The 16,359-nt window shown below is 41.9% G+C and overlaps 2 protein-coding genes across 4 annotated transcripts in view; both read left to right on the top strand.

The window, feature by feature from the left end:
- The window catches only part of gcn1 (GCN1, eIF2 alpha kinase activator homolog), a 39,325-nt gene extending 37,984 nt beyond the window's left edge, over nt 1-1,341 (top strand). For both annotated transcript variants that reach the window (XM_005802112.3, XM_023342203.1), the window contains exon 57: nt 674-1,341. In XM_005802112.3, coding sequence (XP_005802169.1) covers nt 674-799 — 126 coding nt within the window. In that variant the 3' untranslated portion in view covers nt 800-1,341. The remainder of the gene's footprint in view (nt 1-673) is intronic.
- A 1,206-nt stretch (nt 1,342-2,547) lies between these two features.
- Nucleotides 2,548-16,359, top strand: rab35 (RAB35, member RAS oncogene family). Of its 2 annotated transcripts, XM_005802113.3 has the most exons (6): nt 2,549-2,861; nt 5,307-5,357; nt 6,847-6,970; nt 12,574-12,698; nt 12,803-12,927; nt 14,153-16,359. In XM_005802113.3, the coding sequence occupies exons 1-6, from the start codon at nt 2,810-2,812 to the stop codon at nt 14,279-14,281; spliced, it is 606 nt and encodes a 201-aa protein (XP_005802170.1). In that variant the 5' UTR covers nt 2,549-2,809; the 3' UTR covers nt 14,282-16,359. The 2 variants fall into 2 exon arrangements, with proteins under 2 accessions (XP_005802171.1, XP_005802170.1); XM_005802114.3 differs by lacking the exon at nt 12,803-12,927 and having other exon boundaries at nt 2,548-2,861; nt 14,153-14,259.

The following is a 16,359-nucleotide window of genomic DNA, read 5'->3' as shown; positions in this document are numbered from 1 at the left end:
CAGCGTTAAGACCCGCCTCCTGGCTCTGATTGGTTGTTACTAGTTAGCACTGGGAGAAGGCAGAGGAGCTCGAACTTTTTTTCTCAGATATCTGTCTCTCATATCATGTTGTCTCTACTTAATAGCAGTCTCAACAAATATGTAGACATATTTTTTTATTAAAGTTAAATACTGCAGCTTTAATAGACATTCCAGTTTTGGAAAAGCTTCTGTTTTTCAGTAGGTTTTTGCGTGGATTTTGTTTTTTTGTACGCAAAAATACACAAAATTTGTGTATTTCGTAAAAGTGCAATAGAAATACTTTTTTCACATCACACGTGTCACGTGATCAACAACTGTATGGTTCACTTTTGTAACATGTCAAGTAACTACAGATGAGAATTAGCTCATTAGCTTGAGCTGTACAATGTCCCTTTCTATATTACTAATGGTGATAAAGTCGAAGAAGATGACAGGAAGTAGTAGGAGGTTGATGTCGCTGCATGTTTTCTAATGACTTATCAAATGAAAAAACTAATTCGTGCGTGGTTTTATTTGCGTTTCATACAATTGCAAAATTATATATTTTTTGTCATTAACTGAATTTTGACCATTTTTTTGTGCGCACTGGTAATGGAAACGCAGCCAGCGTCTCAGATGAACTGTAACCCTTTTCGTCTTTTCTGCTCACCAGAGTATTGCTGCCATTCTGGACTCTGCGAGTAACGAACTGCTGTCAGAGTGTCACCGCCGCTCCCTGAAGAAAATCGCCAGCCTGCCAGACTCCAACGAGGAGATCGACGACACCATCCTAACATGATGGAGCGGGACTTGATGATAAAATGTCTGACTGACACAGTGAACAGATCCTGAGTGTATGAGAACCCCAGACACTCGACACACATGCTCAGATTGAACCAGCGTGGGAGGAAGAGGAGACGGGTGGAGTTGTGACCGATCTCTCGACTTTCTTAAACCCCACCACCCCCAAATATATATATTTTTTCTCTCACTTTACCCCGTTCTTTTAGCGGCTTTTCAGCCCAGTTTCTTACCTGTTTCTTTTATCTTGTACCAAGCAGATTATTATGTACCAAACACGTTGGGAAGACGCAACGCCAGCCAAATCTGTTTTGCTATTCCAGTGTTCTGCTACTACTTTTACCAAACTGATTTGAAGCATTTCAGATGTGATTGTAAAGAAAGCCAACCTTGTCGTTAATTTTATTTGGACTTGGCATGTGAGAGATGTTTGGGGGGGAAGCAATCGCTTCTGAGACAAATCATTCTTATCAGTGATACTGTTGTAAAAAGGCAAAACAGAATAAAAACTGATTTCATAATGTGATATCAAGAAGCTCATTTCTGTCTGGGCTCTGAGGTCATTTAGAACTTGTATTTCTGTCTATGTGTGAGCAATGTATTCACTACATACAACTGTCTACATTAGTTTATACTGCAAGGTTACAGATGGTCTGGTGCCCAACTACAATGTGCACATAACACACATACAGTTGTTATAAAATGCCATATTTTTTAAACATGACTTAAAAGAAATTTGACTTTGCAATTTAACGCCTTAAACTTGGACCTCTGTCTTTTTAAGAAGCTTCTGCTTTTTCTGAAACTCCGCCTTCAGGAAGTCATCACAACAAATTTTCTCCATTTACAACTTTTCCTGGAGGTGTTCCACTGAGAAGTAGCTTATATGATGAGCTTGGCAGATGTGCAGTTCCACCAGGTGTTTGCTAATTGCTGCTGCCACTAGTCTGAAGGAGCTGAGCATTTAGGCACCTAGAATGATTGCCTTCTCAAACACACATGAAAGAATCACAGCAACACTCCAACTGTTTGGTGAGGGAATAATATAACATGATATAAAGCTAAAAAAGGAAATTTTACATAATAGTACCCCACTAATTACAAGCAAAAACAAAACATTCAAATTTTCTCATTAAACAAGTGCTTTCTGAAATAGGACACCGTTCTTCCTGATACACAGTATTACCTGCATTAGCTGAAATTATTTCAATGAAAACCTTTGGTCATGTCCCAGTCTAAATTTGCAATCTATTGCAGAACTATCAGACACTGCAGCTGATGAATTCCAGATAAAACTGAAGAATATGTTGCAGATGAGGTAACTAAAATAATCAAACTGGTGATACAAATAGCAATATCAGTGGTTGTCAGACTTTTTAAATAAGTACCACTCTAATATCAAGTTTTCCAAAATAACATCTCTCAAGATTTTCACAACAGAAGTGGGCGTCGTATTTTTTTTTTTGTCACAAAAGAAAAGCGACAAAAGAACAAGTTAATTATTTTGCTATATTGTTATGACTGGATTAATGTAGCATTAAGTTCTCACTAAATTTCGTTGATTTTTCTTTGTTTATTTTATACTAAAAACATTCCAACAAAAATATTTCAACATGTATGATAAAAATAAAAAATAAAAAAATAGAATAAACGACAAAAATAGTTCCGTCTTTCACTGATTCAGATGCTCCACATCTTGTTTTGTCCTATGCGCGCTGGAGCTGGAGTCTGCGCAGTGAGGCCGGGTCACACTTGGGTGCAGCTCCGCTAGAGAAGGAAGCAGAGTTTCCGGCTGTTTGCAGCGGAGCAGGAGGATTGCTGACGCCGCGAAACCCCGAGAAAAACGCCGCCGGCTCGGGGGGCTAGTAGTTTCCAGCTTCGGTTGTGACTCTTTCTTTCTCATCAGGGGACCTGGGGGCAGATAAATTTTCTACGGGACAGGGGGGACCTGAGCAACAAGCCAAGCGAAGAAGCTGCACAAGGCGGAGGTTAGCTACCAGCTACCGGCATGGCCAGGGACTACGATTACCTCTTCAAGCTGCTCATCATCGGTGACAGCGGTAAGCAGAAGCCGGGGATGCGGGACGGGAAGTGGGCCTTGACGAATTTTTTTCTATATATATTTATATATTTTATTTTTTTTTTTACCAGAAGAGAGGGAGAAATACAGCGTTGCGCCTTAGCACACTTGCTGAACGCGTTTACCGTGTGTAATTGTATAGCTTTAAAACGAAAATAATGAGGGAAATGTACACATCCGCCATGTTTCTGTGCCAGTGACAGGGCGGAGGTTGTGTGTCCGGACTGGGCATGTCAGGCTGGATACCGCCTCCACATCATCTTTGGTTGTCTCACGAACGTTTTGCGTGTTGTTCGGTAGTTAGTGGGGCATTTATTGTGTCTCTATAGCAATAGCCTCTCTTTGACCTAAATAGCTTCGCCGGGGCTGTCTTATGTCAGTCTCATTTGGCCTCTTGGTTGTGTCTGTTAGCCGAAGCTAAGCTAGCATCTCTGCTTCATGCTTGGCAATGTAAATAACTATTTCTAGACATTTTTGTTTGTGTTGTTGGTTTTGGCTACTTGACTCAATGGGTTACTTATATTTATTACAAGTGCTTAATGTTGACTAAGTGGCGGGAAGCTGTTGTAGTGATTCAGTTTAGGTAGCATGAAAGTCTGAGCTCCCTGATTGTGGAAGAGTTCGTCGCTGCAGCTGCCCACACTGAAGTGAGAATAACAAAGTGGGCAGTAGTAACACAAAGTGTCACCAGTTAAGAGCAGTCAGCCGCATGCTGTCATATGTACTCCTAACCCAGGCAAGAGAAATTCCCAGTCACCGCTGAACGCTGCACAGGGGTGGTTGGAGCTGCTCCTCTGGCACTTTTGTAATTCAACTCCACCCTGTTGAGAAGCAGCGTCTCATCCTGCTGGGGGTCTGATTTTTGTTTGAGGTTGGTGGGTGTGGGAGGGTCAATAATCTTTGCTTTCACTGACAGTTCCAAATCCTGGCACCACTAACCCATCAGCTGGCCGGCCACAGGACAAGGCACATCTCTCACACAGGCTCCAGTGTACCATCCGCTGTGCTGCAGCTGTCTGCTGTTTAGCACGGCTTATTTTGGAAAAATGGTTGAGCGGCAGGAAAATACAATTTTACTTCCAGCGGTCAACAGTCACCTGTTACATTTTGGCTAATTAAGCTTGTGCAATCTCTTTCTGATCGGAAGGTGAAATACTGTAAAGTGTGCATTTTCTGTCCCCTCATTCATCTACTTAGTTTTTCTCAGATTTTAAGCAGAACTGGAAATCAGGAAAGTCCTGATCAGTGGATCTCCACCGACCTCCGAGGTTTTTAAGATAATTTAAATATTCAGTTGTGTAATTTCCTATGGCTAAATACAGTCATTTTAATTTAACATAAGGTTAAAGTGACCAGAGTTTTATCGAGTAACCCTACGGTGCCATTCCTCCACGTGAGCGGTCAGCTGGATGAAAGCTGGATGTTCCCCTCATGTTTGTAGAAGAGAAAAGTCTTTTTGAAAATATTTCTGATCACAAAAATAAAATAACATTCGTGGTGTGCAAACAAAATGTTCACCACTTGTCACTGTTATTAAAGTCACACAGTTTGAAAACTACAGCTTATAATCGCCGTGGTAGTGAAACCTTGGAGTTTTTAACCAAGGTTACCGAAATCAGTTCAATCCAAAAATACTTTATTTTCCCAAAGGGAAGCTAAATGTTGTGAATCGTGTTACACAGGTGTCCTCTTGTTGTAGATGCTAATGGCTGTAGGATTTCTAGTGAGATGAAAAGCTCACCCTGCAGTGTAGCTTGACATGACCTCATTCATATATTTCATCATATACCTGCGATATTTATTGTAAATAAAGGCCCATCAAACTCCTCACGGTGGAGCTTATTCTAGTCAGAGAAAGTGATTTCTTCCTCTTTTTCTTTTTTTTTTTAGTCAGGCAGCTGGAAGCCATGGTGTTTTCTGAAAACTCTCCTTTGAAGCTTTATCTATTGTTAGCCTGAACAAAACTCTGCGCTGTAGAGATCACAAGAGCCTGTGACCAATCAAATGTTAGACGCCAGCAACGACACAAAGGAACGGGCAGGACAGGAGAGCCTGAAGCGGAAAGGTGATCTGTTGAGGACAAAGCAGCGATCCCACTCTAAACATCTCTGTCCTCCTTTTGTTTTCTTTAACTTGTGATGTACATAGTTTGTCTGCTCCTTTTAGGTGCTTTAGTTTGTTACACTTTAGCTAATCTAATTGAGCTTGTAAGGTGTTTGTATAAGTTGACTGTAAAGTCGGTACACAAAGGTTACACCAACCGCCGCTGTCGTCACCCTATGACATCTATGATACGAACCCACGTCAACTCTGAGTTACACCTGTAGGTCGTACGAAACCGTCCAAAACCGTCTGAGACGAGGACGGGAGGTTTTAGGAACCTGCTGCACTCTAAACCTTTTCCTGTGTTTTGTTTCTCTTTCAGGAGTGGGAAAGAGCAGTCTCCTTTTGCGCTTCGCAGACAACACATTTTCAGGTCTGTGGCTTCGCCTCTGCTGACACAAAAGTACTCACACTTCGCCTTAACAAATTGTCACATCACAACCACAAACCGCAGAGGATCTGTTGGGGGATTTTATACGGTAGACCATAACTGGTCCTCTGTCCACCAGAAGCTTTTTATGCGGCCCTCCAGAGTCTACATATAAAACCTTTCAAAGGAATATTATTTTTAATCAATCAAATCACAGCAGTTTTATCTGAATTCTTCTAAATTATATGAAGGTGAAAAGTTGTTCAACATTATTTAACTATAAGAGGTTCTCATAAGATAGAATCAGCTATTTGTTAATATTTTAGCAGTTTGAGTAGTTTTATCAATACGTTTGGCCACAACTGGCCCTTTAAAAACATTCTCAATCTTGAAATGAGTTGGACACCCCTGACCTTGAACATGCCTTCCCCACATGGAAACACGGTGGTGGCAGAGTCATGCTTTGGGGAAGCTGGGCAAATGTGATGGGAAGATGGTTGGAGTTAAATACAGATCAGTGCTGGAGCAAAGACTTGAAACGGAGGCCGATGTTTACCTTTCTGTTGGACGTGGATCCTAACCATACAGCCAGCGCTGCAGTTGAACGGTTTAGATCAAACCGTATTCATGCGTTAGAACGGCCCAGTCAAAGTTCAGGCCAAATCTAAAAATGCTTTCCGTCTAATCTGGCTAAGCTTGAGCTGCTTCATAAAGACGGATGGAGAAAATTTAAAGTCTCCTGATGTACAAAAGTCATAGTAAATACTGATTAAATTTTTTCATGTCAGATACCAACACTGATATCTGAGGGTTGGTACGGGCCGATAACCATCCCATAGAGACTGACGATGCTGAATTTACTTCAAATGTTTCTTTTGTTTTGTACAGGCATAAATGTACTGAATTATAAATATATTTGCTAGCTCTGCACCAGTACCGAACATCTGACTTTATCAATAGCATCACAAGCTTGGTCAAATATGTAAAAACAACTTTCATTTGTTCAGTCAGTGGAGTTAGGAGAAGAACAGCCAACGTAAAATAAATCAAATAAATTGACACAAACAGGATGACTGCTTTGGTCAAACGTGTAAAAATAAACTTCAACAAATCTTCTTTCAAATGGTTAAAAAGTACAATTAAAAATTGTAAATATAATGTAAAATAAATAATAAAACATGACGTCACTCAGAGCATAAAACATAGAATTAGACTGAATAGATCTGCCCTTGTGGATGGGGCACATTGTCATAGATACCTGATCTAGAATTTTGAGTAGAAATGCACATCACAGTTTTAGATATCTAATTGTTAAAAAACTTCAAACCCTATATTCTTCTTACTGTTGGTCTATCACCATAAAAACAGTGACGCTTGCGGCTGCAATGCGACAAAATGTTGAAAACGTCACAGGACATGAATGCTTCAGCAACATTCCTCCACGTCTGCACGTGCCGCTCTCTCTACATCCGTCTCCGTCCGCTGCTCACAGGTAGCTACATCACCACGATAGGCGTGGACTTCAAGATCCGGACGGTGGAGATCAACGGCGAGAAGGTGAAGCTGCAGATCTGGGACACGGCGGGCCAGGAACGCTTTCGCACCATCACCTCCACGTGAGTAGAGCCGCCGCTCCACGCTGCCGATGGAAGCCTCGGGAGGCGCTCTGCGGTCGTCAAATGAGATATTATATGAGGGGAGCAGCGAGGAGGCAACGACAGCGAGTTTGTGCTTCGCTGTGAAACTGGGTGGGATTCCCCCACAGATCCTAATTACAGACGGAAGAGGGAGGCTCCTCGCTGTGCAACGGCAACAGCTGCACTTACACTTTTTGGTGCGTGCACCTCGGGGCTCGCTCTGACTTCTAACCGCTCGGACACTTTTAAACTCGACTGGTTTTGTTTTATCTTCCAGTTAGCCGCCGTGAAACATCACTGCTCACCTAACAGCGTTTAGATGCCGATTGGCCGGCAGCTACGTTATAAAGGACAACAGTTTATTCTTGAGTATTCACCTTTAATCTATGCTGCATCATTTGTCCCAACTAAAACATGTTGCAACATGTTGTGAATGAGAATCAGATGTAAGGTTAGATAAAACAGCAGGGTATTCTTTTTATTTATTTCTTTATTTTCTTGGTTATTTAATGTATTGACCAAAAAAAAACGATACTTAAAGCAAAACTTGACCCTTACTACACATCTAGACAGACTTCTCTACAGAAGTTGCAGCCAATACTTCACAAAATTCTGCTGCCATTAGTTGTGCTTTCGTTTTATTAACTTCCTCTGTGTTATGATTTTGTGACAATTTGTCTGTTTCTATTAGTGGATGAACTTGAAAGTCGTTTCAGAAACGGCTCCATCCAACGGAGGACTGCTGTGTGACGCATGCGAGTCGCTTGGGGATCGTAAACCATAAAGCACTCGCATTTAATTTGTAATATAAATTACCACACAGAAAAAAAACTGATTTCTTGAAATCATTACGGCAATACTCAGTGCAAAACATCAGGATTGAGTGTCAATTAGGCCTGTCGCAATAAGCAGTAAATCAATTAATCAATATGTTAAAACTAGCTCAATAATTTCCCTTTGCATGATTTATAGTGTTTTCCTTCTTTCTCGTTCTTTCTACCAAAAACTGGATGACAAAAATTCTCAGTTTTGTGTTTTGCCCCCCACCTTTTTTTTTTTTTTTTTTTAAGAACAATTTTCTTTATGGAGACTTTATAATTAATCTTATTTATTGCTTCTGTTTGGATTGATTTTGGATATGTAAAATGTTTTCCTGTTCCTGTGTTTAAATGATCAATAGAATTAAAAGTTTATTGATCTTGGAGAACATGTTCTTCCATTATTATGCCATTATCAGTATGTTACTTGAAAATGGTCTCAAAACAACAATGTTGACGTTTATCACAGTAAATTCTGGGACAGTTTATCATCCAGCAAAATTAGTTATTGTGACAGGTCTAGTGTGAACGTTTCGAAGGAAAACATGAAATCGTTGTGGCCCACAGGAAGCCTGACTCGTGTATTCTCTTCTTTTAATACCTCAAAATGTGCGCAGCGTGGACAACTGTGGCTTATAGATGCCCTATATGAACACATTTTGGTTTTAAATTGAGTGAGTGGGACTTGTATTCGAATGTGCTCAATAGTCCAGAAATTACGGCAACTTTGTGTGTGGTCTTCATACATTTAGGAGTGAACATCACACTTTTCTGTCGCTACACCCACCGCCCCCCACCCCCCAATATCCACCCCAGATGAATCAGAAGCGCGTCATTGAGCTGCGGTGTTAAGTGGGAGCGATTTAATTCTCCGTTAGTTTGAATAATCCGGCAGCAAACTGAACCCCAGTGACTACACTGTTCCAGGACTGCGTCAGTTCGTCCGGCAGAATGAGCTCAGGAAGGCGAAGCATCCAAAACATTTCAAGTGATTAACGTTCGCTTGGTGATGATGCCGATGGTAGACGTCTTTTCCTCGTTGTACAATGTGCTCAGTGTTCTGTTGCTGTTGCCTGCCTAAATATCTCTTGTCAGAGAGACTGTGCTCAGCATTTATTGCCAGTGTCTCCTATAAAACTGAAACTATGAACGTTGTAATTTAAACAAGTTGACACTAGGGTTGGGCAATATTTATTCAGACTTGAATGAAAATATTTAATTAATGGTTTTATTATCTACATATCCAAAGGCTTGTGATGTTGATTCACTACACATTACATGTCAATTTAAGACCTTAAAGACTATAATGGATTTGTATTATATTAAAGGGGCACTATAGGCATGTAGTAGCATTTTATAGCACAGTCAAGTAACTGTTAACTTCAGTTATAAAAATGCTGTATCTGTCATATTTAACTTTGTTATTTAACGCCTTAAAAATGGGTCTGTCTCTTTAAGAAGCTTCTGCTCTTTCTGAAACTCCACCCCCAGATAGCCATCACATCCATCCTCTATTAACGTTTTAGCAACTTTTTTACCAGCGTTGCACTGAGTAGTAGCTTCTATAATGAGCTCAGCTGATGCTCAGTTCCACCAGGTGTTTGCTAGTTGCTGCTGGCTAGTCTGAAGGAGCTGAGTGAGGGAGTCACATTAGAGCAGGGGTGTCCACAGTGGTTCCTGGAGGGCCGGCATCCTGGATGTTTTAGTTCTCTCCCTGGTTTAACGCACCTGGCTCAAATGATGGCTCGTTAGAAGGCCTAAGGAGAACATTGACATGATGAAAAGGTTGTTACTAACAGGGAGAGAACTAGAATGGGCAGGATGCCGGCCCTCCAGGACCCACTTTGGGCACCACTGCATTAGAGGGATCCTCTATGAGGTGGAAGCTCAGTAGCTTGAAAGCTGCAGCTCTAAGGAGGAGCAGCGCCTCGGAGGTGGAGCTAGATCCACCCAGGCATTTAGCACAGCCGAATGGTTGCCATGGGAGATTAAAAGATTTCTCAAACATGCATGAAAGAATTAAGGCAACACTCCAGGTATGTTTTTGACTAGTGAATAACATAACACGATGTAATGCTCAAGAAACGTGAATTTTTACATAATACTGCTCTTTAAGATGTTGTGGAGCAACACGTCCTTCTCGTATAGTGACATGTAAGCAGATGAGCATTAAAAACTGAAGATCTTCTTGTTGCTGCAAGGAAACAGAATCAAGACCTCTACACAAGGCATGGCTGTAGAGAACGTAATGCCAGGAAGTTCATTTTTTGGGGGGGCTTGAATTCAGACCATTAGTATACAGGCCTCATCAGGCCTCAGTGGGCTGCAAACCTTTCAGCTGAAGACTTGCTACCAAATGAGCATATATATGCACACTGTGACTCAGTGGGTCATCTTCGTATTCTTGTAGGTTTCCAGCATCGTCTTCGCTGGAAACGATGATGTTGAAATGCTTCAAGTTGCCTAATATCTGTGTGTCAGGGTATGAATGTAACACACCAGGACTGCAGACGAGTCTGTGTGTATATATTTAGTGAAGCGGTGTGCAGGTTAGAGAATGCCTCACAGGGTTTATTCTGGTTTCAGCTTCCAGTATTTCCCTCGCCATACCTCTTGCTGAATTTGTACGTTTTTGTGATGGCATAATATATTTTTACTGAAGCAAAGATTTGCACTAATCTGAGGTTTCTGGTTGTTTTCTGGTCATTTTAAGTGGAGTAATGTAACTTAAAGTCTCAATTCTAAAGGCGTTTTCACACTTAAAGCTGCAGGAGAGGGTCTTGGTGCTGTCAATCATGCTTGTGCTGTGTGATTGAATCACACAGACCAAAACAACTGTACCAAGAAGGAGGTGGTCTCAGTACGGTTCCAACTCTAGAGCCGATCACTTGTGATGTGAATGTGATCCAACAGAGCCACCAGGTTTATGCTGCAAGCTTGAACCAAAGCTGATTTCTTGTCCCTTTGCGAGTTTAGTAGGGACATGCACGCCGCAGTTAGCTTCCTCACGCTGCATCCTCACTGCAGTGGTCCATCTACGTAGATGGACCACTGCAGTGAGGATGAACAGGAAGTCAACTCTTCCTGAAGGAATGAGGCAGTGTGGATGTTTCAGCCCCTGAGGAGGACTACGGTCCCAGTTTACCAGGTCTCCAGGAATCCCTCTGCAGAACACGATGCCTGTTCAGGCTGATTGTTACCGGCACTGAAGTGGAATGTTGTTGCACCTCATTGCGTCCTAAATGAATTTTGGCGTTTACATGGACTGTTGGGCCTGTGACCTGCTCAGGCAGAACAACCTGCAGAGGCAGTCGAGTAGCGAACAGTTACAACTTTGATGTTTTTTGAGATGTAAAAATGTAACAAATATTCTGAGGAATATAAGTAACAAGTTATTGAATAAAGGGGTTCGGCTTTGTGGAATGTTTTTTTTTTTGGGTGGGCTGGGGGGGTTCTGGAGAAAAGGTAGCATCAGGTTTAGTCCAACTCTCTGGCTCTGTGTGTGTCCACCTACCTGCTGTCCTCTTACTGTTAGACATTTGGGACAAAATTGGCCAACAAAGCAGAATCTCCTTACAGTCACAGCAAACAGGAAGGCTGAGATGAGCGCTCTCTCCACTCTTCACCTAAATATTGGACCTATAAACAAACTAATTATTGAGGCTGCAGTTAGCTAACAAGTATTAGCCCTTTCAACCTTTTTATTGAAATTTCAGGTTGGTTACATTCAAAATTGAGATTTGTCCCCATCTCCTGGACACCAGCTACAATTTAAAAAAAGACTGTGTCCGTCAGCTTTGTCTTCTGGCACCACTGGAAAACCGTATGAAATCTGCTCAACAAAATTTTTCTATAAGATTTAGGTCTGGGTGCTGAAAAGTTGATTATTTTTTCCTTCCACTGGCTCCCTATTAGAATACTTCCTTTAGTTTATAAATCGCTGAACAGTCCAGCATCACTCTACTTTAGAGATCTGTTGTTGTCGTTGCACCAACCTTCCAGACATCTCTCGGTTCTTCTGGTGACACAGACCAGAACCAGAACCAAACATGGAGAAGCAGCATTCAGTTTTTATGTGCCACACATTTTGCAACAGACTTCAAGAAAACTGCAGAAACGTCTGAAACACTGAGTACCAACAACCCACCTGTTTAGAGTTTTCCTTGATTCGGAACAACTGGAACATTGATCAAAATATGCTTGATGATTTTGATTGCATTTGACAAAATGTGATGTTTTTTTTGCTCGTTTCATTGGTTATTTTATTATGTTTTTAACTGTGTAAAGCACATTAAACTGCCTTGCTGATGAACTGTGCTACACTAATAAACATGACTTGTATAATCCTTTATGGATGCAGGAAAATCTATTGACACTCATTGTCAGGACTGGACTTGGGTGCTCCAATAAATTATCTCTGACTTTCTTCATTTCAGGTGACTGGCGATCGGCCAATCGGCATGTGTGATATTAACAATAGCCTCTCCTTTGTTGACAACTTAGCTCCGTTGTCGCAATACTTAGCAACTTTTCAGACAAAGAAAATTGGTTTTGGCTAAAATCAGGATTGCCACGTCAGGTTTCTTAAAGATTGGCTGGAAAACTGCAATTGGGGAACCTGTAATTAGCTTTCTAATTTGTGTCTCGTCTTTATGTATTGATTATATTCGCCGAATCACCAATTGTCTCTCGCATGTTGACGTGTCCAACATCTTCCAAAGACAACGAGGCACCGACACAAGTCTCGCGTTTTCCCATCTCCAGATATTACAGGGGAACGCACGGGGTCATAGTGGTCTACGACGTCACGAGCGCCGAGTCCTTCGTCAACGTCAAACGATGGTTACATGAAATCAACCAGAACTGTGACGACGTCTGCCGAATATTAGGTGGGTCTTTGTCTCACGCCGCCAAAAGAGGCCCAGCTGTTTGTTACGTGCCGGTCTGAATGCGGAGAGACGATCAGAACCTGCGATGTGTTTCCACGTTTCAGTGGGAAACAAGAACGACGACCCCAGCTCGAAGGTGGTCGAGACGACCGACGCGCAGAAGTTTGCGGAACAGATGGGAATCAGCCTGTTTGAGACGAGCGCGAAAGAAAATATCAACGTTGAAGAGGTGAGGCAGCTTCTTCTCGGAGTGCAGAGTGTTACAGAAGCGATGCATTTTACTGGGGTTCACGATTGTGTTTTGATTTCCAAAATCCTTTACAAATAAAAATCCAAAAGGTGAGTCAGTTTCACCTAAGAGTATCTACCAGCTTTTTACATCTAAACATTTACATTTTTCTCCATTCTTCTTGTATACAATAGTCCGACTGTCAGTTGTCTTTAGCCCTGAACTTTGACTGGACTGTTTTCATCTCGTCTCAGCAGTTTCTCCACTGTTGCCAACTTAACACTTGTCACTGTATTTAGCGACTTCTCTGACAAAACCAGGTCAGCCCTTTAAAAGATCAGCAATCAATCTTTTTAAAAAACGGCAATCGGTGCAACTCCAGCTTTAATACTTTAGTTTATAATACAAAGGCCATGCTTCTCACTATCTGTGGTCTGTCAAAGCAGACCAACATCAACATTGTCCACCTATGTATGTTTTATATTCACCAAGCATTTGGTACATTGAGTGTTTGTCTGATGATGAACGGCTCTGTTCTGTTTACTCATTAGATGATTACTGAAGCTTGCATTGCCTTGTATTGAGGGGTGTCAGAGTAAAGGGATTGAATGCAAATGGCTGCCATCCTTTATATGTTAAATATGTATAACTGCATAATTTTTACAGTCACAATTCAATCAGAAATATTTTATTGATCCCAAAGGGAAATTAAATGTTGTAACTCTTATTAACTCAAATTCTTCAGTTATTGTAGACGGTGATGGCAGGAAAGGTTTCCTGTAGCAGCCTGTGTTTCAGTGAATTTGAAGAAGCTTCTGACTGAAGACACTGTTGCTCACCATACTGATCGCACACTGTTGATGCGTTCCAGTTGTGGTCGGAACTGGGAAATTAAAACTTCCAAGTTGGATGAATCGGCTGGAGTGCTCACCGGATGTCACACTTTTAACTTGATGCCAAGTCAGGCTGTGTAGTAGAAGCAAGAAATACTGCCACCTGCAGGTGGGAGATGGCACTCACTGAAACCCAAAGTTTTTGACCATTTTTTGCGAAACATCTGCAAGAAACTCACAATTATGCGCCATCTGCTAATCACTGTGATCACGGAATTGATTTATTTAAAGTAAATCCAGCGTTGCATCAGCCTCTTTCCAAAACGGAAATAAAAAAGAAAAATAAGAAAGTCCTCCAAACACATTGTAACTGTCATGTTGTTGCTTTGCAGATGTTCAACTGCATCACAGAGCTGGTGCTAAAAGCCAAGAAGGAGGTTCTAGCCAAGCAGCAGCAGCAGCAACAGAACGACGTGGTCAAACTCACCCGGAACAGTAAACGGAAGAAAAAGTGCTGCTAGCAAAAGCGAGCGGTGAAACGGCCGGAGGCATCTCCTCTCCACACACTCACACACCACACCATGGGACTCAGAGCATCTAAATTAAAGAGCAGATAAAGATTTACTGAATATACAGAAAAATAATAAATAAAAAAAAAAAAAAAAATAAGTGGAAATATCGTCCCCTTTGGACAAACTAATCATGAAGACTTTAGAAGAAGAAAAACAAAAGCATTTGTACAGATTTTTATGAAGCGTCAGATCAGGTTTTACTTGGAACGCATCAGAGAAGCACTGTTTGACCTGAGCTCCTCTTTTTCGGTGAAGAATCTGAAGCCGACGTCTGACGGACACAAAGCTCAGATTTCCGTCTGCGTATTCCGCCACCCCCCCGTCTTACCCTCCTGTCAGTATCTCATCTCTCCTTCCCGTTCCGCCGCACACAGGACGCTGCTGGCCGAGGCCGGCGCCGCACCTGAGGGGGGGGGGGAGGACTCGTTTCCTCTAGACTTTTTCATTGAATTAGTTTAGCTATTTTTCTTTTTTTTCCCCCCCCCATGGGCGGAGCGAAGACTTTGCGCATGGCTGCGAAAGAAAGAACTCCTCTCGTGTTTAAAAGTGCGTACATTTCATCCGCCCGCAGCGCCAACAGATCATGAACTTCTCGGTTTCGTTGTCGGGGGGGGGAACGAGCCCAATGATGAAGTTTAGCACGTTTATCAGTTAACCTAAAGGACTGAACTGGTGTTTTCTCGTGTTTTTTTTTTTTGTTTTGTGTTTGTTTTTTTCCTCAGTATTTTGCCAAGCTTCCCCTTCCTTAATCACCTAACTTCCAGTAGCGCTGAGCCAATGTTAACTGATCTCATGTTTTCCACTGTTTTTGTTTGGATCTTCTCCACGCAGCAGAGCAGGTGAACCACTCACTCCCAGAGCTCCCATTGCACTGTTCACTGCAGTCTTACTTCCCCTTCCATTTTCCTTTAAACCTTTTTCTTTTTATATATATAAAAAAAACAAACAAAGATACTGCCAATATTATAAAACAAAGAAAATCTATATAAATATATTAGCTCGGCAGAGCCTCTCATTGGACTGTTGCCATAGCGGCCGTCGGCTGGCCAGGATACAGGGTGAATCGGCGTCTGATGGGACCCTGTTGAGTCCTCAGGAAATGCTCCCTCCCTCTCCTCCTCCTCCTCTTCTTCTTCTTCTTCTGTGTTGCTGCCGCCAGCCTTGTGTTTCCTCATCGCCCACATATCAGCACCTCGCAGCGACTGACTCACCATCTGCAAGAAGAAGCCCGCCATCGCTGTGACCTCTCCTCCAGGCCGCACTGGGGCTTCCTCTTGCTCTCTTTCTGTTTTGTTTTAATTTTATTTTCTGGTTGTTTTTTTTTTTTGTTGGTTTGTTTTTTTTGGCATGTAACTCTTTGTTTTGCAGAATTTTTTTTTTTTTTTTTTGTAAAAGCTAGCGAGAACTGACTGTGTTCTCTCCATTAATAGTGACTAATGTAATGTTTTGATCTCCGTCACCAGCCCTTCCTCACTCCCTCCCTCCCTCTTCCTCAACCTGTTCGAGTGTTAGCAGTCAGTTTTCGGTGTCCATGGCAACAACGTGGCGGAACGAGCGGCAGCACCGGATCCCCTGCGTCTGGACCCGAGTCATGTTTTCCCATCAGCATCTATTACTGACATTTATCGTTATTTTTTGTTGTTTTTGTTTTTTAAAATTGGGAGAGCTTTACTGCAGATGGAGGAGGAGGAAATACTCTTTGCGGGTTCTGGTGGGTTCGTGCGAACAGGCATCAGAAAGCCCACACTTTGATTTCTCTCTACCATGTGTGTATGTAGTGCGCACGTGGTGTATAGTGTATATATACAAATGTGTGTTTATATTCAATATAGAAGATACACACACGACTGGCGCACCAAATCGTGCATGTGCTGCACATGCCCAGTGTGCTGGGGTCATGAAACAACACACTCGTCAGCTGTGGTTCGCTGTACACTGGAGAAATAAAGTTGTACTATTCAGTTTTCCCTACATGAATTAAATCAGTAACAAACGTTTTAAAGAAATAAATATTTGACACATAATGA

Source organism: Xiphophorus maculatus, chromosome 11 (genome assembly GCF_002775205.1).
Source record: "Xiphophorus maculatus strain JP 163 A chromosome 11, X_maculatus-5.0-male, whole genome shotgun sequence".
NCBI lineage: Eukaryota > Metazoa > Chordata > Actinopteri > Cyprinodontiformes > Poeciliidae > Xiphophorus > Xiphophorus maculatus.
Note: the sequence above shows the minus strand (reverse complement) of the source record. Positions and strands in the feature narration are given on the sequence as shown.